Genomic DNA, 21,541 nt, shown 5'->3' with positions numbered 1-21,541 from the left:
TGGTATAAGTTGGTACCCCTTAAAGTAACTGATGTTTAGTTCACAACTCGTCGAAGATCTTTCTTCTAAGATTCATTTATAAAATAGGTAAGGTGTACATATAATTTTGTCAATCTGAAAATATTTTCGACATCTGTTAAATTTCTCCAATCCAAATAATTGTAAATTATTCAGTGATGTGTTCTAAAATTGTTTTCATTCATATTATTTCGAAAAATAATTTTTATGATGACATTTTATATCTAAAAAGTGTTGGCATGTTTCATGTGATAAACATGTACGTTTTGTATTATAGGTAAGGAAAATGTCGATTCGTCCAGTATATCGGCCGACGATCGTTAAGAAGCGGACGAAGAAATTCATCCGACATCAATCAGATCGATATGATAAACTTAAGGTTTGTTTATTCTCTAGTTTTCAAAAATTCATTTTTTAACCTATTTTTTTTTGTCATGTAGAGGAATTGGCGTAAGCCCAAGGGTATTGACAACAGAGTCCGAAGACGTTTTAAGGGACAATATTTGATGCCAAATATTGGTTATGGATCAAACAAAAAAACCCGTCATATGTTACCTACAGGATTCCGTAAAGTACTTGTACACAATGTTAAGGTATGTACACAACTTTTATATGAGATTAAGGTTGTTCTATAAATTCAAAGGATCTTACGATTTCTTGGAAATTAAGTGTCGATTGCAAATTTTTTTTATAAACCGTTCAAATAATACCAGTATTTTCAAAAAATTTATTTTACGCGCTAGGCCTGTATTTAGAATTTTCTACGCATGGAAAAACTAACGAGTGATTTTTGAAGAGGTTTGCAAATTTTCTCTCTGATTATTATCCCCGGCATATTTGACTTACGAAAACGAAACGATATTTAAATTTGCGCTCCAAGAATCGTTCACCTTTTCTAACAGCCTTAATTTTTTTTCTTTTGTAAAGAAATACAATGATGTTTTTGGTAATTTGCGCCTGACAAATTGTTTGATGACAACTACTGCTGAGTTAACAAAAATTTAATTGTAATTATTGTTAATATATTTCAAAAGATAGTAATTTTTATTGTTTTATAATTTTAGGAACTCGAAGTACTCATGATGCAAAATCGTAAATTCTGTGCAGAAATTGCACATGGTGTTTCATCTAAAAAACGAAAATTGATTGTTGAAAGAGCCCAACAATTAAGCATAAGAGTCACAAACGCTAATGCCAGATTAAGATCACAAGAAAACGAATAAATTTTGTAATTATAGTGATTAAAATATAATAAAATATTTCTTATTATTTAATTTGTATTTTTTAATTACCTAAATTAATAAATCAATGTTTTAATTTCATAAGTTGAATGTAATTGTTCTTAAAATTAATTTGGAGAACATTTGTTCCTTTTGCTATAGTGCAGTAAATACGTTATAAAATACCTCAGTGAATAATATACCTCAATTATGATAAAAATAGTAGTTTTTAAGAAAAAACTTTAGAAATTTGGATTTAGAGCGTAGGAACTTGTTCCAAAACCATCGAAAATAAGGTTTTTCGAAACAAAAAAGAAATCCGAAAAATGATTTTGATAAAAAACAAAAAATAGAGCGTTCTAGAGCTAAAAAAATGAGACAAGCTCCGATCGAAACTTTATTAGAGAACACGGTTTTAAGACAAGAACAATTTATGCAATTTACGAAAATGCAAAAATATGAGTCCGAAAAGCCGTGAGCGTTTGCTAACGAAGCATTCTATGAAAATTTTTCCATAATTATGAATCTTGTAGATGCACGAAGGAACCGTGAAAACGCAAAGAAAAATCGAGTAATGTTTCAATTTTAATATATTGAAACGAATTGAAAGACAATATAATATTCACATATTGGGAATATATTGTTCCAATATTTTTTTATTTTCCATAATACATCTGATCATATATTAAGCGTATATTAGTAAAATCGAAAATTGAAAGTGTAATGTATGATGACGTATGTGAAATGTGTATGCTTTTGCTGTTATATATTATGATAGTGAAAGTTTGGATGGATGGATGTTTGTTATTGTCTTTCACGCGAAAACTCTTGAACTGTTTTTTTTTTTTTCGTTTTTTTTTTTTTTTTTTTTTTTTTTTTTTGCAAAAAACTTGATTTTCGCAACTTTTTAATGGTTTTTTTTTGAACAAGTTCCTACACACCAACTTTTTTCGATAGTATGTTTTCTTAAAATATTTTTATCATAATTATCCTGTTGAAAAACCGGACGGGAGTTTAAATTTAAAACTCATTTGGTTGCACTAGTTATATTATCTACTCACCAAATTTAGCAAGGAGGAAGTACAGGTAAATGCAAAGTTGTCAGTGGAGGCAATAAATTCGCCATGGGAAAGAATGAAATTAATTCGTCATGAGTTTTTCATTCCGTTCCAAACTCTTGGTACATTGAATATATCACACTTAACTCAGTTGTGCAAAGCTTGTAAAAACAAATATAGATTAACAACTGAGTTAGATAATTGTTGAAATTATAATTTAAGACCACTAGTTGAAGGTACCTTCAAATTTTCAACTCCCTATCTTTTTTAGTTTTGGAGAAAATGGACACCAAAGTTTTGTCTTAATTTGCGCCCTCACGGGTAAACAGTATTTTTTACGGAAAAATATTTCAAAATTTGTTTATTTATTTATGAGGATATTTGTTTATTTATTCTTTAACTGTTTAGAAGATGGGACCTTGATACGAACAAAATTTTGGTATAGGTTTTTGGTATTTTGGTATAAAATCACCTAATTAGTCTGTCTGTCTACACGATAACTCAAATACGAAAACAGATATCAAGTTGAAATTTTTGCAGCTTGCTCAGGACGTAAAACGTGTGATATTCAACATTAACTAAGTCAATTGTTTTTTTTCACAATTGTTTTTCAGTAAAAAGCGATTTTGAAGGCATAAACCAAGAAGTTATTGAAGCTTAATCTCCTTAGATAATTATATAAAGAATAATTCATAAAGAGTATTTATAACTTCCGAAGAAGTACCGTGATTGAGTATTTTTGTTTCGCTTCTAACATCCAAAATTAAAAAATGCCAAAACTGTAGTTACAAAGCAAACAAAATATTTGTATGAATATCTTGTCAAATGTCTCCAAAATTAAAAGTGTATTGTCAAATAAAAAATAAAAAAATTTACTAAAAAATATTAAAATTTTTTTAATTTATTAAATGAGTACAGGATCCTCTTACGTCATAGTGTGATTACGAAACCCGGATAGTATCAAGGAATAACGTCTACAAGTGTACGTTTGACATTATACAGATTAAAAATTAGGAGGAAAGTCAGCCTCATTTCATCGAAATGGCGTCAAATATTTTAAAATTATCCAATCCTTTACGCGTTTTAACAAATCGAACAAATTTAATTAGAAATGTAAGTTTAAAATTATTTATTATCTATGTTTAATACTATTTAAATAAAATCTACTGTCGCTTTTTATAAGATAATTTTAGGTTATTACGTAATTTTCAACTTTACATTTGAAGTATGAAATTTTTGTTTTTCAGTCTCCAAAATTATGGAGATGCGCCGCTACAGAGGCTGGAGTTGCCGAACAGCTCGTAAATATGCCACCAACTCAAACTACAATCTTAGATTCAGGTTAGATAATTATTTTTAAATCATTTAAAATGGAACTCACCTAACTGAGATACCTTTCCTCTCTAATAATTTTATTAATAAATCTGACAAAACTAATAAAAAATGCATTTTTTAAATCAGGATTGCGTGTGGCAACTGAAGATTCTGGTGCAGCGACAGCAACAATTGGACTTTGGATTGATGCTGGCAGTCGATACGAGAACAGTTCGAATAATGGTGTGGCTCATTTCCTGGAACACATGGCCTTTAAAGGAACAAAGAAACGCTCACAAACCGATTTAGAATTGGAAGTTGAAAATATTGGAGCTCATTTGAATGCATACACAAGTCGAGAACAAACAGTATTTTATGCAAGATGTTTAGCAAATGATGTTCCCAAAGCATTGGAAATTTTGGCAGATATTGTTCAAAATTCAAAACTCGGCGAAGAAGAAATTGAACGTGAACGTGGGGTGATTTTACGTGAGATGCAAGAAGTCGAATCAAATTTGCAAGAGGTTGTTTTCGATCATTTACACGCCACCGCTTACCAAGGAACACCACTTGGAAATACTATTTTAGGACCAACTGAAAATATTAAGTTAGTATTAAATTTGGTTGCATATAGTTAACTTATCGGATGACTCAATAACGCGATTATGGACGATAGTTAGTAACAATATCTTATATTAAATCATTAAAATGCACGCTGTGAAACATCAAGATGCACTCTTTGACTTTCCTTAAAACCAATGTGTTGTTACTCTAATATTGAAGGTTATTATTATATAAGATTTATAATTTTCACACTTGAGGAGGGGGATTTCACAATTAATAATACTTTAGGTAATTAAAAAAAGCTACGAAAGAATTGTTATTGCTGACCTGGTATGCTGGTAGCTGGACGAGATTAACCACTCCTAAAAGTAATCTTGAAAATAATGTGTTCGAAGTCGTATATAGTTGGCAGGATTTTTGAATGAATCAAGCCCTAATTTATGACAATTCGAAAAAAATATATCCTTCAAGATCAAATACCTGATCTGTTGGAATATAATTATTTGACCTGGTGAAATATTTTTCGACAAAACTGTTGAAAAAATTAATGATAACTACGTTACTAATAGACCATGAGTTCAAATTTCTATGATTATTTTTATCTGCCATTTGAAGGAGGATTGATAAAGGTAAATTTGGTGATTAAGAAAAATGAGGCATCTTATGTCTGTCGTTTAAATTTAAAAAGTCATTAACAAACACAGTATGTCGAAACAAATGGCAGAAAGTTTGCACCTACCCAAGAGGTTTAAATCTCTTGCAGCTTTGTTTATCTTTACTGTATTAATGATTTTATATTAATACAGTCGTTCTAAAAATTCGACGACTTAGGAAAATCGAGGAAATAGTTTTCCATAAATTCAATACTTAAGCCATAGCTGAAACCTCATTTTTCATTATTAATAATCTTATCAAACCTCGAAATGGCAGACAAAAAGAATCTATAAATCCACAATTATGTGAAACCATTTAGAAATTTTATTACGGTTTATAAATCCGTAATTATGCGAACCATTTAAAACTCGAAAGTGCAAATATTTGATAAATTTTTTTTTTTTTTTCAACAGGTCAATTACAAAAGCTGACCTCCAAAAATATATCCAAGATCATTATAAAGCACCCCGTATGGTACTTGCCGCAGCTGGTGGTGTAAACCACAGTGAATTATGCAAACTTGCACAATCTCATCTCCAAGGTTTAGGCAGTACATACACCGAAGGTGTACCAATATTAGAGCCATGCCGTTTTACTGGCTCTGAAATTCGTGTACGTGACGATTCAATTCCATTAGCTCATGTTGCAATAGCTGTCGAAGGATGTGGTTGGCCTGATCCAGACAATTTAACTTTGATGGTTGCTAACACTTTAGTAGGAGCTTGGGATCGTAGCCAAGGCGGTGGTGGAGTTAATGCTGGAAAATTGGCTTTAGCCAGTGCACAAAGTGGACTTTGCCACAGTTATCAATCATTTAATACATGCTACAAGGATACTGGTCTTTGGGGAATTTACTTTGTAGCAGATCCAATGAAATGTGAGGTGAGAACTTTGGATTTTCAATAATTTAATTCATTATTGTTTTTCTAAAATAAGAAATAAGCATGTGTCTAAATGAGGCTCTCAAATTATTGTTGTTGTTTTTTTTTTTTTTTTTTGGAACAAAGCAATGTAATAGTTCAAATTTGCTATTAGTTAAGTTCAGATTTATCTTATTAACTGGAATTTTATCTTGAAGAACTATTCTGAATTTAATCTATTGTGTTCCAATTCAGTAACAAGCACCTAATAAAAAATTGGTGCCATGGTGCTTAAACTTACTTTTATATATAGGAGCATCTTTTTCAACAAGCTTCCACGTAGTCAAGATGCCAACTAATTTATATTCATTGAATTTAAATCTAAGTTATTCATAAAATTAATGAACACTGAAAGATTATCCATGACAATTTCTTTGTAAAACTTAATTCATCTATGAAAAAAAAAAATACAAAATTTAATTATTTTTCAGGATATGTTATACAACATTCAAAGTGAATGGATGAGATTATGTACATCAGTAACTGAAAGTGAAGTAACGCGTGCTAAAAATTTGTTGAAAACGAATTTATTGTTACAATTGGATGGAACTACACCAATATGTGAAGATATTGGACGACAAGCTCTTTGCTACGGACGACGATTACCAATCCACGAATTAATATATCGTATTGATGTAAGTAAAACTTTTGAACACTTTTATTTGAGTTATTTATAATACGAAAATATTATTTGTAGGCAATCACCGCTAAAAATGTTCGAGATGTATCAATGAAATATATTTATGATCGTTGTCCAGCTGTAGCAGCTGTTGGACCTGTAGAAAATCTTCCTGAATATAACAGAATTCGTTCCAGTATGTATTGGTTACGTCTTTAAATAAATACATTTTGTGCATCTAGTGAAATCTGTTATAAATTTAAAAAAAACATTATTACCGTTTAATTTCTGAACTTGTACAAAACAAAATATTCTGGAAAATAAATGTTATATTAATTTAATTTACATACTGTCGTCAACTGTTTCGATTTGATTTATATGGTGTTTAGACGAGGCGTCTAAATTTTAAATAAATTTTATTTATATTATAATTTATTTAGTGTAGTTTTATTTACTGACCAAACTACCTTTGTTTAACATAACATTAAAACTAAAGAAAATGAGAGTGATTTTTTAAAGATAAAAAGTGTCCTTTAGGATAAAAGAGATCTGAAATTAAACACGAAAAGTGGTATTTCAATAGACCTTTTCATCGATTTGCTTTTTTTTCGGACAGTTGTCAAAAAATTATTCAACCTAAGAAAGTTAAATATATTTTATCTTTTTCAAGCAGCGCTTTTTGACAAGGATAGAAAATATAAGATATGTCTTTACTTGATTGAAAACAGTCCGAAACAAAAAAGAATCATTTTGTAAATGAAAAGCCCTATTTATTATTATATGTCCACCAAATTTGAGTCTGGGACAATTTTACGATTTTTAATCCCCTCCTCCCCATTGTCACAGATGGTTACATTTTTTAAGCTCCTCCTCCTTGTGACGTCACATATTTTATAATTTAGGGGCCGTTCATAAAATACGTTTGCACTCAAAGGGGGAGGGGTTCTGCTGAGTGTGACAAGGGGGGGGGGTCTAAGACAATGTGACGTTCGCGGCTTATCTATTTGTTTTACACTATTTATTTTTATTATAAAAGAGTTTTGTTAATTTATTTAAATTTTATTGGAAAAAAAATTAATATTTTTTAATATAAAAATTTGTGTACTATTAATCAAAATTTGCTATTTTTAGGGGGGGGGGCTACTTAGTTTTTGTGACGTAATATTTATAGGGGGGTCACAGAAAGTGTGACAATCAGGGGGAGGGGGACTCAAAATCCTAATTTTAGCGTGACGTATTTTATAAACGGCCCCTTAATAGAAATAATTAAAATACAACAGCAGTTAAAATATTATTTTTAACGTCAACATCAAGTTAAATAATTTTAATAAGGAAGTATAGTAAAAACTTTGTTTTTTTGTTTTTACATATAAATTTTGCGTTTATTTTTTAAATTTTAACATGTGACGTCAAAAAACTTGAGAGACTTCGAAATTTCGGAAGTTATAAATTGGGCAATAATTATATATATACTATATCCCTGGTGACTCATGGTAAGAGAATTGATAATTTTTGGCCCATAGAATAGTAACAAATTGTCAATATATTGTGACAGTTGAAGAAAAATAGTTATAGGCAAATGAGTCTCTAGAAGGTAGACCAAAGGCGGATCATCCTCTGTCCTGTGCCTTCTTTGAGAAAAACCTATCACCCGAAGCGACATGTTATCGGGTAAGAGGCGCTATTTTAAGCAGATGAAGCTATAGGATTATTTCGAGGTCACACGCCACGCAAAAAGCCAACAGCTTCTCCGCCGGGACTGCTCTTTAATTGATGGATCCAAGATTTCGGACCCAAAAATTCTATACCAGACACCCCGCATTTTTCTGCAAGTGCAAATATCATGTATAAAGATTTCATCGTCCTACATACAGGCCCTTAAAGTGGGATCATCAGAGATCCCATGTTACAAAGGTGATAATTCAATCGTCAGTGTAATCTCGTGAGGTTCAGCCGAACACAGTCGAATGGGTTAGCTGTAGTTATACACAACTTGGCCTGTGGAATGCCCTGCGCAAATTCCCAGTAACCAAGAGGGGCTTTACGTAGCACTTCCTTGATTCGGTAAATTACAGAGCATTTTGCTATGGGAATGACAAGCTCAGGTAAAAAAGGTGCATTTAAGACGACTCTTCTCGGGCCAACGAGTCCGCTGCTTCGTCCGCTTTAACGCCAGAGTGGCAAGGTATCGAGATCAATCTGACTATGTTATTCAGTGCTAGATGGTTCAATTCCTCTATTCCTCAATTCCTGTCTATCTACCCTTCGTGTTACAGATCTAGAAAAATCGTCGTATATTGATCAAAAGCAATCGATTTCTTTCTTCTAGGTCCATAAACCCCCGCATCAGATAGATCTCTGTACCTTTATCCATCCGTATAAACATATGGTCCGAACATCCGTATTAACGTATAATATGGAAGGGACGATTACCCCAAATTTGCGATCAAAACAGTCAATCGGAACAGTGGAGTTTTGCACTATTTCCACAAGTGGGGTGAAAATCTTCAATCCCGCATAACCTGTTTTTGTCCTACAGTGTCACTGACTACAAATTCTAAGTCAGTAGGCAACTGTCATAGCTTCCGGTTCAATCATTAAGTGAATCAACAAAATATTTAGAAGCGCACCCACCGCAGCGGTAGGTGTTGTTTTCAGGACTCCGGTGACACTAAGACATATAACTCCGAGCAGATGGTCCAATTTTTTCCTTTTTTACTCGCAATGATGCACTTTTAATCCTAAAATATAATATAATGATATTTTGAGATTCCATTCTCTTATTTTTGCTAAAATTATCGAGGTATAAAAATTAAAGAATTAGTATTTGTTTTAAATTTTTATTCAACATGACAAAATGTATTCATTTCAAATACAATTAAGTATTTTATTTAAATATATATATTATATATATAGTATCTATCTATACTGCGTTTGACAAATATAAATAGCTTTTTTAAGTTATTTAAAACATAATATGGATTATATACATATTCTTATTAGAATTAGAAAAAACGTCATTATTTCATCTACTTAATTAGTTAACGATTGATTCATTCACTCATCCATGTAATAAAATAGACCCTGGCATGTTTCACCCTTTTTCTCGTTTCTAACTCGGAGGAGACAAATGAATAAAGCGAAAATTTTGCAAGAGTACTACTTTGCTAACAATATGATTTTGTTTCCCCATGAATTTTATAATCGAATCCAATGCTACGAATAAGCTATTTGACTAGTTTCTGTAAACTATCTCAATTTATTAGATGGTATTTATTCGGGATTCCAAAAAACTATAGGCTTAACTGTCTTGACAGTTGAAAAGGATATAAACAAGCAAAAAAATATAAAACATTTAATCTATTTTATATTATTAACAATGGACTGTAGGCGCTGAGTAAGAGCCCTTAGCGAAAGAAAACTCAACATAATTATACATGAGAAAATTGCAAATTTTTTCTAGTTTAAGAATCTTTTTTTCGAATATCTCTATTAAAACTTGAGTTATTGCAAGCAAACGCAAAGCTTTTAATTATTTTATGTATTTATATTTCCAAAAATTTCAAATAAAATACCCAATATAAAAGTGCAATAAAAAAAAGTACTGTAATATGAGGTATGCTCTACTTGTATGTGATGTCATAAAACAATCACTAAAAACTGACAATTAAAAAATTCAATTTTTTTCAAAATTTTTTGAATAAATTCATTCTTTTTTTGTCAGATTACAAAAAATTAATTTTAAAACTCATAATCTATGAAAATATTAATAATTATGAACTTATTTTCTATATAGACTATTGTATAATAGAATCTGATACAGGAAAACAACAAGCATAAGGGTTGAAAGTCTAAAGTTGCTAGCGAGAGTAGTTCCCAAAAATTATTCCCACAACATCTGCGAATAGCTAAATTTTCGAAGATTTAATGTCCATGTTACTTCCAATATTTTTTGCGGAATACTGTTGATAGAAGTATCTTATTACAACTAGTCAATAATGATATGTTTTTCAGCCTCCTTTGGGGCAGAAACGAGAAAATGAGTCCCCTTTATCTTTCACCAAATCACGGGCTATTTTATTTTTATTGTATAAATTGAGTGTTTAACTTAAAGAGGTACAAATTTTAGAAACCATGCGTTTTCGAGAAAAATATTTTCAAATAAATTGATTAAAAAATTAATACAAAAGATATTAAAAACAGAAATTGCCTATCGACCGAAAATTTTTTGCGTAATATATATATATATAAATGGGAAAAAGGTTACGATTTCATTTATATACATAAAAAGAAAACATCCCAATGAAAAAATACTTTTTTCTATCTTCGAATTGTTAAATAACATGAAATATTAATGTTTGAAACATTCATCTCAAAAAAGCTAAATTTCCAAAATAAAAAAATAACACTTTGATAAACACTTGTAGGCGAGGAAATTTAACACAAAAAAAAGTTCTTACCTCCAAAATTTCCGAAGTAAGAAGGATCGAGATGTGGTTTTTGCATTAGGTTCTAGAACGTACTTATAAACTTTGTGAATATTGCAGATGATTGGGAGATAATTTCCCTCATACGTGCATTAAAAAATGCATTTTTTTAGGGAATTGAAAAAAAAATTTTAGTCCACAATTATTCCCACAAACGAGGGAAATTATCTCCCAATAATCTACAATATTCAAAAAGTTTATAAATACCTTCTAAAACCTAATACAAAAAAACGCATCTCGAACAATCTTACTTCAGAAATTTTAGAGGTAAAATGCTAAATTTCCTCGTCTATTGTCATAATTTTACTTACTTTTTGTACATTCAATATATTATAATAATATATTAATAAATTAATTATGTATATATAAACTATTTAAATTAATTAAAAACACTGGTCCATTTAAAATTAACATACTGTATACAAAGTGACTGACTCAAATTATTATATAAAATATTACGTCATCTTAGGGATAATATATTGTAGAGATCATTTAAAAAAATTTTTAAAGCTTATCATTTTTGTATAAATCTAGAATTTACTGAAATCTCAGATCGGAAGAAATTTATTGTTCTGGAGTCAGGTTATTCTCCAACTAACTCTAAATTTGGACCTGCAAATGAATAAATCTATTTGCTATTTAAAATAGATTCACATAAGTATCTACTCTTCGATAACTACTATTCAATATACGCACTAGGCAGCTTGGCTTCGATATCCAATAAGACGATCACAACTGGTCTTTCGTTAAATACTTGAAACTAATTGCTCAGTATTCCAGCTACCGCTAGACTGCTTAATCGATGGAGCTCTAAGTAAAATATTTTTATTTACAATTTTTACAAGCAAATTAAAACTTTATGTTTATGCTTCATATCTATGAAAAGTTTTACTCAGAGTCACACCACATTTTGTTAAAATTTATAATAATTCAAAAATGGTAAACTTTAATATCTAAAATTATATTTCAACAAAATACGTAGACACGTTGTAAAAAAAAGGTATATGATACAGTTTTCGTACGTAATTCTCGTTAAATTATGAAAATTATTCAAATTAATGAAAAGGCATAAAAAATTATTTAATATTTTCATACAATGAAACAACGTGATCAAATGCTTATTTTAGAAAATGTCCCTTGCATGCGTTTTTCTCCCACTAGTGATTTTAATGGCAGTTCCTTAAATATTTAATCAAGATTGTACTCATTCATTTATTAATAAAATTATTTTCTCATAAAGAAACAGATTTGAGAAATCGTTGAGAAAAATAAAATGATACTGCATCGTTAGTATAGTCGTACATTACGTCGTAGATACCCTGGGAGCTTTCAACGCTATGCTGAATTTTTAACCACAATTAAGTGAGCTAGATTATTTCTAGTACGAGTCAAAATTCATTAATTCAAATGCCAAAAATAAATGCACTAAGATCAAAGGTTAAATTTTCAATATAATTACTGAAAAAAACTGGCACATTAGTAGCCGGCCATACAGAGACGAACATACCCAAAGGTTCTCACAAATCGTTCAACAGTGGTACGTTTTTCGAAATGTCTGCACTTGTCAAATTAATACAATCTCCAATGAAAATATGCGTGTGAAAAACCAACAAGTGTTTTCCGGAATAGATATTGATTTACATTCAAGGTGGCCTAAGAGAGGTCACTATTTCGTATATTATTATTTAATTGTTGAAAGTTTAAAGTATTTATGAATGGCGGAGGAGATGGGATGAGATAGTGAATACAAGGTTTACCTCATGTAAGAGAGACTTCATTCAGGCTTTCCGATAATATTTTGCCATAATATTACGAATCGCACAACTTCGTACGATAGACAGATTATTTTTTCAGTAACTTTCATAAGCTAGAACATTCGTCCTGTATGACAGGGTCAATGAAACAAATTTATTTTGCCCCAAAAACATTAATTCGGTAAAATATATACAGATTCACCTGAATTGAACACTACACAATATTTTAAACAATATGATCCATTGTAACAGCAACATATATGGTCTCGTTTACTCAAATAAATTGAGCATTCGACGTCGAAGACGTTGGTACTGTTAAATTCTGTTGTCCATTTATATGATGCTGATAAATATTATTCGTAAGATGCTGTTGATTTAATTGTGACGTTGCCGTATTTACAATTGTATTGTTTATAACATTTGTTGGTATACCACCATTTTTATTACTACTACTCGACGAAAATAAAACATTTGATTTACCACCACCAATTTGATTTAAATTTGTTACAATTGTATTATTTGTAAAATTATTCGATTGTGTATATTTCACTTTTTTATTTGACGTTGATTTTATATCAGATTTATTTGTTATTTTTGCTGAAGGTGGAGATGAAGATGAGGTGGATGTTGATTGTTGTTGTTGAGTTGCAACATTTATTAAATCTTGAGGATTTAATGATATAAAATTTTGAGATTTTGTTGGTAATAAAATAATACCACCTTGGTTTAAAATTGTTGGTGTTATTAAATTCTTATCACCATTTTGTTCTAACTTGATATTTGTGTTTGCGATATATTTATCACGATATTTTTGTGATGTTAATATTTGTGCTAAATGTTTACTACTTTGTTCGATTAATGTCAAATTAGTTTGTGGCGTTGTTGTACCATTTCCATTACGTATTGTTCCATTATTATTTGTTACTGTATTATTATTATTATTTACTAATTGGGTTAAATCGGTTGTACATGGTACTAAATTTTGTACAACAGTTAAATGATTCATATTTGCTGTAATTACATTATTCGTTTGCTGTTGAGCCGCCGCAGCTGAAGTTAAACTTTGTATTAAATTTTGTATTTGATCCGACGTATTATTATTTGTAGGAGTAAATTTGATTGTAGATCCTCCTAAATTAATAATATTATCAACACCATTTTGAATAAAAACATTTTCAGGGTCTGTTTTAATTTTCGATGGCGTTGTTGTTGTTGACGATGACGTTGAAGACGGTGGTGAACTTTGTTCTTTACGGCGTGAATTTTGTTTTTTTATTTTTGATTTATCATCTTCAGGAATTGTCGCAACAGTACCTTCTTGTAAATGTGTTAATTTATGCGTGGAATAATAATGTTTAAACATGAAACTTTTGTTACATATATCACAGATATATGGTAAATGCGTTCGACGATGTTTATGTAAATTATCTTTACGTGAAAACGATTTATGGCATTGATCACATTCAAAACATTTTTCCCCAGTATGTGAAACCGAATGTCGAATTAAATGTTCTTTGCGTGAGAATGATTTTTGACATTTATCGCAAACAAACGGACGTTCACCGGAATGTAATTTACGATGTTGCATTAAATGCTCCTTTCGCTTAAATGTTTTATCACATGTATCACACATATATAAACCATTTTGTACGCTAAATTGATGTTTTGGAGGTGTTGTTATAGGTGTTGTACTTGTTGAAGACGTGGTCATTGTTGTGACAGTTGCAGTAGAATTAACAGTCGTTGATTTACTTTCATCTGATGTTGAATTATTATCAGTTGATGTCTCTGTTAATATAAAGTTTGTCTTATTATCGATCGTATTCCGAAATATGTTATTGTTAGTTTGATGATTTGATGATGATGATGATGTTGAGGATGATAAAGCAGATGAACCTTGGTTGTTATTTTGTGTTACATTTAAAAAACTATTTACAAACGATGAATTATTTGTTATATGCATTGTTGATTGTGTGGATTGTGACGTAAGCGCATTACAATTATTATTAGTATTAGTATTAGTGAATTGTTGATTATCAGTTAACGTATTAAATGATATATTAGAGAATTGCTGTTGTTGATTAGTTAGTAATGAATTTAAAGCGTTATGCGATAAAGCTATTTGATTTGTTAAATATTGTGAGTTATTATTTTGATTATTACTTAGACTTATTATTTTTTGTTGATTTGTAGTTTTGTTATCTTTGCTATTTGATGAATCGATTTGATCTAAACTAGATAAAATTGCTTTTTGTATATCCAATGTTGTTGATGTAGATGATGTGGTCATTGTGGCTGCTGTACCATTTGTTTGTTGCTGTTTTGTTGAGGTTGTTGTAATTGTTTCAGGTATCTCTGTATCAGGTATAATGTATGATGGTGGTGATTCAACCGCTGAACATATATGGTTTGTTAAATCGTCGGTATTTAAAAATATTTGTCGGCATTTTAAACAAATGTTTTGTGTTAGTATTGCTGGTAGTTGATCTAATATTTTAAATCTGAAAATTTTAATCAAAATTCACATTATTAATTAATTGATAAAACTAAAATAGTTAATTATTTAAATTGCCTGTTTATATGCTGTTTACTTTATTGCTTTATGAAAAGAAAGATATTGTTAAACGTTTAGCAATGGTTGTTTTTGAAAAAGGAACATTTTTAATGTATTAAAAATTTTAATGGGCGGGTAGGCTGAACGATTTATACATTGTGGCCAAAGGTGTTAATAAGAAAACAAAATACAATTATTTTGATCAGCCTTTTAAAAATCCTACAATGCCTGTTTGTTGAGAAAATATAGCGGTGTATACAAATTGTTGAACATGATATAAGAGATTAGCAACAGTTCAAAACTTCCTGAAAACATTTTCAAATCTAATCATCTCTTAAAACAAATCTTTGTAAAAAAAAATCGAAATCAATCAATCTTTGTAAAAATATGCAAGCTATTTTTGTAAATTTTGTAAGAAATAAAAGTAATCTTCGTAACAAGCTTTGAATGGTGGTAGTTTTCGTAAGACTCTGAGTCGTTTTATCCTTTGTAAGAGACGTCAAATATAACACGGGTCTACACAAATTTTATCAGACAAGCATTAGTTTACTTTTTGAAAGATTTTGACATGCTGAATACGAACGTGAGAGCAAAATTGCTTTAGCTAGTCACGTCTTCGAGAAATTCGGCCTTAATATGGCAAAAACTAGTAAGTCATGTTTCACCAGTAAATAATTTTTTCTCACAAAAAAATTTACGCCATCAGAAAATACTATTCATTCCCCTTCAAAAGTTATTTTGAATTTTTCCAAAATCTTTTTCCAGAAAATAGAGAAGATAATATATAAATATAATTAATTAATTATATCTAAATATTTATATTAGTAGTAATACAATGTGTATTTTAACTATAATAAATATCATATGATTTCTCGAAGAGCAAAAAGGATATCGGAAGATTCAAAAAGTATTTTTATTTATATTTATCGGAAAAGGGAAGGAAAAGGAAGGCTTCCAATTTCCATGTCAGAAAAGAATTACATAGTGGTGGATTTTTCCCTTTTTAAGTAAAAATATTTTGAAAACCGTATGTTTTAGAGAAATTCTAAAACCGAATTCGAATTCAGCACCCCAAAAATTGTAAATGCTCTGTCGCACCAATGGGATTAAAAAAAAAATCAAATTTTGTTGACAAAATATCAGATGACAAAAATATTTATGTATATACAGTGTGTCCCCAGATAGAGGTAACTATACTTGTAAATTTTCTTATTTTGCATTTTAAGAAAAAAAGTCATTCTTTATAAAAAGTTTTGCTTATTCTGAAAAATATGTAGGCATATTTAAAACTTCTAAATAATGTACAGGGTAACTAAGAAATTGAGATCACTATTTTTCTTTTTGGTAAACTAGCCTTCCTTTTTATAAGTTGACAAAATGTTACTAAGAAAAGTTGTTCGAAACTAACAATTATGACTCTATACAAAATTTCAAGATCTTTCCAACTTTGACAATTTCATTCTTAGTGAATGTTTATCCGAGAAAATAAATTTTCTTTTTAATTTTCTAACTTAGTCCACAAAAAAATACACTTTCGAATAGCACATGTCAATTGATTTATTTTTATTTTCTTTATTGCGTTTTTTTGTAATTACAACTTATGTTCAAATAAAAAATGATACTATAATTAAAGTACACGGATCTTCTTGATATTTTGTATAGATTCATAATTGTTAATTGCGAATAACTCTTCTTAGTAACATTTTGTCAACTTATACAAAGGAAGGCTATTTTACCAAAAAGAAAAAAAGTGATTTCAATTTTTTGGCTACCCTGTACATTATTTAGAAGTTTTAAATATGCCTACATACTTTTCAGAATAAGCGAAACTTCATATAAAGAATTATTTTTTTTCTTAAAATGCAAAATAAGAAAATTTACAAGTATAGTTACCTCTATCCGGGGGGACACTATATAATATACGCACAGAACAGTATGTACTAACAGATATAATTTTAATGTTTAATTTGAATTGAAACAAAAACAACTCTAATTTAGCTGGGCCAAGTGCCCCAGGAAGTTGTGATATAAACAAATGCTAGATTATTTAACAAATTGACTAGTACTTAGCATTTTGTTGCTAGATATTTTGAATTGTATAATTGTTGGTTTGTCATATAGACATGGAATTTGAAACGGTGGTATACATATTATATAATTACCTTTCAGATAATCCATTATCCTTAATTTGCCATTGTAATATCTCATTACCAGGTCTTGTTAAACTAATCATAAATTGTGGTATGATCTGTTGAGTATGTTGTTGCGGGACTGAATCTTGTGTTAATTGTTGCGTTACTATTGAGTTGTCGTGTTGATTTTGTTGCACATGTTGTTGTTGTTGTTGCTGTGGCTGTTGAGTAGTTTGCACTTGTTGTGATATTATTTCTAAATTCGTTAATTGTGTTGTTTGAATATTTGAATTTTGCTGTTTGGTATTGGTCGTATTTATAATATTTGGAATGTTTTGCTGTATTGTTTGATGATTTGTTGGTGTTTGATGTTGTGTTTGTTGTGAAGATGTTGTAATATTTTGATTAATGACTGTTTGAGGTTGATTTTGACTTTGTGTTTGATCTTCATTCATGGTGTTTTGTTGTTGATTTAATAGAGATTGTGGTAATGGTTTTGATTTACTGCGTGACTTGTCGGACTCTTTAATATAAACCTTTCGTTCTCGAAGTAAATCATCCGAATATCGCATTGATGTAAAATACGATTCTAACATTCCTTCAGATGTTACACAACTTTCACGAAAATCGTAAAAGTATTCTATTTTTTCTAAACACCCAGCACATACGATTTTCGGTAAAGAATCATCTTCACAAACCTTGAAAGTAAGAATTTAAAAAAAAAATTAAAATACATTTTTATTTTTGTTTCTGAATAGAAATTGCATTCAAAATTATTGGAGTGTTTTAAATGGAGTTTTCATTTAATAAGAAATACAGTGTGTCCACGGATTAATTTTACAAGAGGCCAAAGTGTCAAACTTAACAAGTAGCGAGGCGTTCTTCATAAAAGTCCTCCTTGTCGAGAAATAAAAATTGTCATAAAAATCTTCGATTCGATTATGGAACGTCCAGGAGAAAATTATTAAAGAAAGCACACAGGGAAATTTGTAATAAATATGTTTAAAATATAAACTGCATACCAATTTGCCAATTAAAATATGTCTTAAATATTTATTGTATAAGACTTCGATTCTCATCTAAATAAATTTGTTGTACAAATACAAAATTTGAACATACTTATTCCTTTAAATTTTGAATACCCTGTGAATGTGATTGAATCTACACTCGTATGTAGTTTCTAATACTGTTGTCTCGACTTTCGGAAGCAGAGATTGTAAGATTAATAACAAATTTTTTTATGATTTTTTATTTTGTTTATTATTGACAACGTGTTTTTAATCCAAGATTAGTATCTGGTATATGATAATCTTACTTTTTTATGATGAACGCAATATTTTTTGTTGTAAAACTCATTTTTTGCACTCCGAACAGTTTCAATTTCGTATACAGAAAAAAATCTTTTTTCCTCGTGATTAAAGTTTCAAAAGGATTTATAATACTAATTGAGCTAGCTCGAGTAGAAAGATTTGTGTTCCTTATTTTCTTTGTATTGTATTTTTTCCTTCTAAGTATTTACTTATAACCTATGCCTTCAATGACAAGTGCTATTTTTTCCAAATTTTCTTGATTAGAATGAAAATTTCAAGGAGCTTAACACATTTTTTGGGTTTCAATATCTTGAAAACCAAGCGGGAAATCAAAAAAACTTTGGTTATTAATTTATCACAGCCTCGATATATTAAATTACAGCGACAGGAAAATTGTAATCCCGTTTATTTAAAATTAAAAGTCCCGCACATTATGATATTCCATTCCACATACTTTGTATAGGTTATCGTACAAAAAATAGTACAACGTCTGGGTTGCTTTAATAAGGTGTACCCTACCCATATATATTCGGTAAGGTTTATGGCTTCACAAATCATGCCTAAGAACATAGATTAAGGACTTTATGGCTCCCCGACTTCATTATCCTAGGTGTTTCAAGGTGAATAGGGAAACCAGTAAATTGATGGAATAATAAACTAATGAAGGCTAGAGAACTGATAAAGGCATATAATTTACTAAAAAAATGCTAGATTTTAATTACCTGCAGCGGTAAACAAATTTGAATCTTGTTTTGTAATTGTCGTCGTTTTCCATCTTCACAAAATATATGAATTTTAACACCTTCACTGCTGGTGCACAAACGACACAGTTCATAATAATTCACGCGCTTGTATCCAGACATTTTTAATATTTACAATTGAAATTATTTAAAACATGTTAAAACTTCATATTTGTTTGTCAACTAAAATTGTACGTATTTGGTGTATTTGGTTACAAATAATTTTTTTTTTATATTTTGAATTTGTTTTATTTAATAAGAAACAATGCCAATTTTATATTACTTAAGTATTTCTCGAGTTTTAATTGAATAACTCTTTTTAAAATTTCTTATTTTTTGACATATACAAATTTTAAAATGTTTTATTCTTCATTTTAGCAATTGTTCATAATGGCTACTTTTATTAAGGGTTTATAACTTTACTAATATGTTAAAATACCAAAGAGGTTATATATAACATAGAGGCTTAAAAGCCTCTATCATAGGGAACGCAATAAGTGAATTATTGACCGCTTAAAAAAAAGTCCGAGAAAAGGGACCATCTTCCCTCTTTGTATTGCAACCTATCAAAGCGCTATATGAATATTTTGAATTATTATATAAAACACATGCATGTCTGTGTATTTAGTAGAGGTAATATAAGACAGACGAGGACAGCTCTACGCGTACTTTTTTTAGGTCTCTCTCTATAGCGATCAACCATTTGGAGGCCACATTACGGTTCTATGCATAGAATTAATAATATAGAACCGTAATGTGGCCTCCAATGTACACGTATAGCTGACTTCGTCTGTCTTATATTACCTCTATGAAATACACAGACACGCACGTGTTTATAAAATAATTTAAAATATTAATATAGCGCTTAGATAGGCTGCGAGACAAAGAGGGAAGATGGCCCCCCTTTTTCGGTCTCTTTTTAATCGGTCAATAATTCACTTATTGCGTTTCCTATGCTTTTAAGCCTCTATGTAATATATAACCTCTTTGGTTCTAATTCTATGTAAAATACCGATCTGTGAAATACAGATGTATATAAAGGTTGATCTACATAATACAGATTTATATAAAGACCGATCTGCATATATTCGTGACAGCCCGGTATTAGTGCAATCAGCTAAGTTCCGTATTAGTGACATCCACAATGATTTTTTATGTAAATTTTTTAATTGTGGTTTGTAATTAACCACAAAAAAAAAAAAATTCAAAAATCACAGCAATATAAATATAGAAATTTGACATCAACAACTATTAAAAAATTAGTTAAAAACCAAAGACTATAGGATAGACAAGAAGCAGAAGTATAATTATAAGTGACATCTGGAGTCTGAGGCGATCAACTATTAAGTTTGTAGGCCTTTGCGGGTATGGCTATTAAGTTTAACTACTTTGCGGGGGTGACTATTAACTATTAAGTTTGAAAGCCTGACTCGGTAGAGGCGCTGAAACTCGTATACTACGATTTTACATTAGCTCATATGGGCTGCTTCAAAGACTATAGGATAGACAAGAAGCAGAAGTATAATTATAAGTGACATCTGGAGTCTGAGGCGATCAACTATTAAGTTTGTAGGCCTTTGCGGGTATGACTATTAAGTTTAACTACTTTGCGGGGGTGACTATTAACTATTAAGTTTGAAAGCCTGACTCGGTAGAGGCGCTGAAACTCGTATACTACGATTTTACATTAGCTCATATGGGCTGCTTCTCCTCTATCCTATGCTCTTTGGGCTGCTTCTCCTCTATCCTATGCTCTTTGTTAAAAACCTTTTGTTTTTAAATTTATTACGGATGTCTGAGAAATACCGAAAATGTTGGATTATAATTTTGTCGATCGTGTGAGAACGTACCAGTTGCTTCTAACAAACATTATAAGATTAAATTAAGGCTCTTGCCGTTAATGGCATTGTCGTGTCCAAAACGGCAACTAGCCAATTAACAAGGCTTCTGATTGATTCCCACTTCCTAACAAATATGTGTTTGTCGAGTCAATGGAAAAAAATTTTAAATAATCTGAAGTTATATTAAAATTTTTAACACCAATTTTTTTCTCTATTGAAGTAGAAAACACATGCCTTACTCTATGAAAACCATTTAGTAGTTATGTTAGTTGCCGTATGAAGCTTTAGTTAACAAATAAGGCTTCTGTTCTGTTTAGTTTGACGTCACTTAACGACTAATGTCAGTGTTTGACGTC

The 21,541-nt window shown here is 30.0% G+C and overlaps 3 protein-coding genes across 3 annotated transcripts; 2 read left to right on the top strand and 1 right to left on the bottom strand.

Moving 5' to 3' along the window:
* Positions 1–9: 9 nt before the first annotated feature.
* On the top strand, positions 10–1,263 carry LOC123305376 (60S ribosomal protein L32). Its single transcript, XM_044887077.1, has 4 exons — positions 10–87; positions 296–397; positions 459–611; positions 1,083–1,263. The coding sequence occupies exons 2-4, from the start codon at positions 305–307 to the stop codon at positions 1,239–1,241; spliced, it is 405 nt and encodes a 134-aa protein (XP_044743012.1). The 5' UTR covers positions 10–87; positions 296–304; the 3' UTR covers positions 1,242–1,263.
* Positions 1,264–3,261: 1,998 nt separating this feature from the next.
* Positions 3,262–6,802, top strand: LOC123305353 (mitochondrial-processing peptidase subunit beta). Its single transcript, XM_044887044.1, has 6 exons — positions 3,262–3,409; positions 3,544–3,637; positions 3,758–4,217; positions 5,242–5,710; positions 6,180–6,383; positions 6,446–6,802. The coding sequence occupies exons 1-6, from the start codon at positions 3,338–3,340 to the stop codon at positions 6,584–6,586; spliced, it is 1,440 nt and encodes a 479-aa protein (XP_044742979.1). The 5' UTR covers positions 3,262–3,337; the 3' UTR covers positions 6,587–6,802.
* A 5,006-nt stretch (positions 6,803–11,808) lies between these two features.
* LOC123305343 (zinc finger protein 236) lies at positions 11,809–19,656 on the bottom strand. The gene is made up of 4 exons (XM_044887034.1): positions 19,327–19,656; positions 17,325–17,992; positions 14,772–15,109; positions 11,809–14,396 (listed from the first exon to the last, which is right to left on the bottom strand). Exons 1-4 carry the CDS (start codon positions 19,465–19,467, stop codon positions 12,883–12,885), a joined length of 2,661 nt encoding a protein of 886 aa, XP_044742969.1. The 5' UTR covers positions 19,468–19,656; the 3' UTR covers positions 11,809–12,882.
* Between the last annotated feature and the right edge of the window lie 1,885 nt (positions 19,657–21,541).

This window comes from Chrysoperla carnea, chromosome 1, assembly GCF_905475395.1.
Source record: "Chrysoperla carnea chromosome 1, inChrCarn1.1, whole genome shotgun sequence".
In the NCBI taxonomy this organism is placed as follows: domain Eukaryota; kingdom Metazoa; phylum Arthropoda; class Insecta; order Neuroptera; family Chrysopidae; genus Chrysoperla; species Chrysoperla carnea.
The sequence above is the reverse complement of the archived record's forward strand: the minus strand, read 5'-3'. Positions and strand labels throughout refer to the sequence as shown.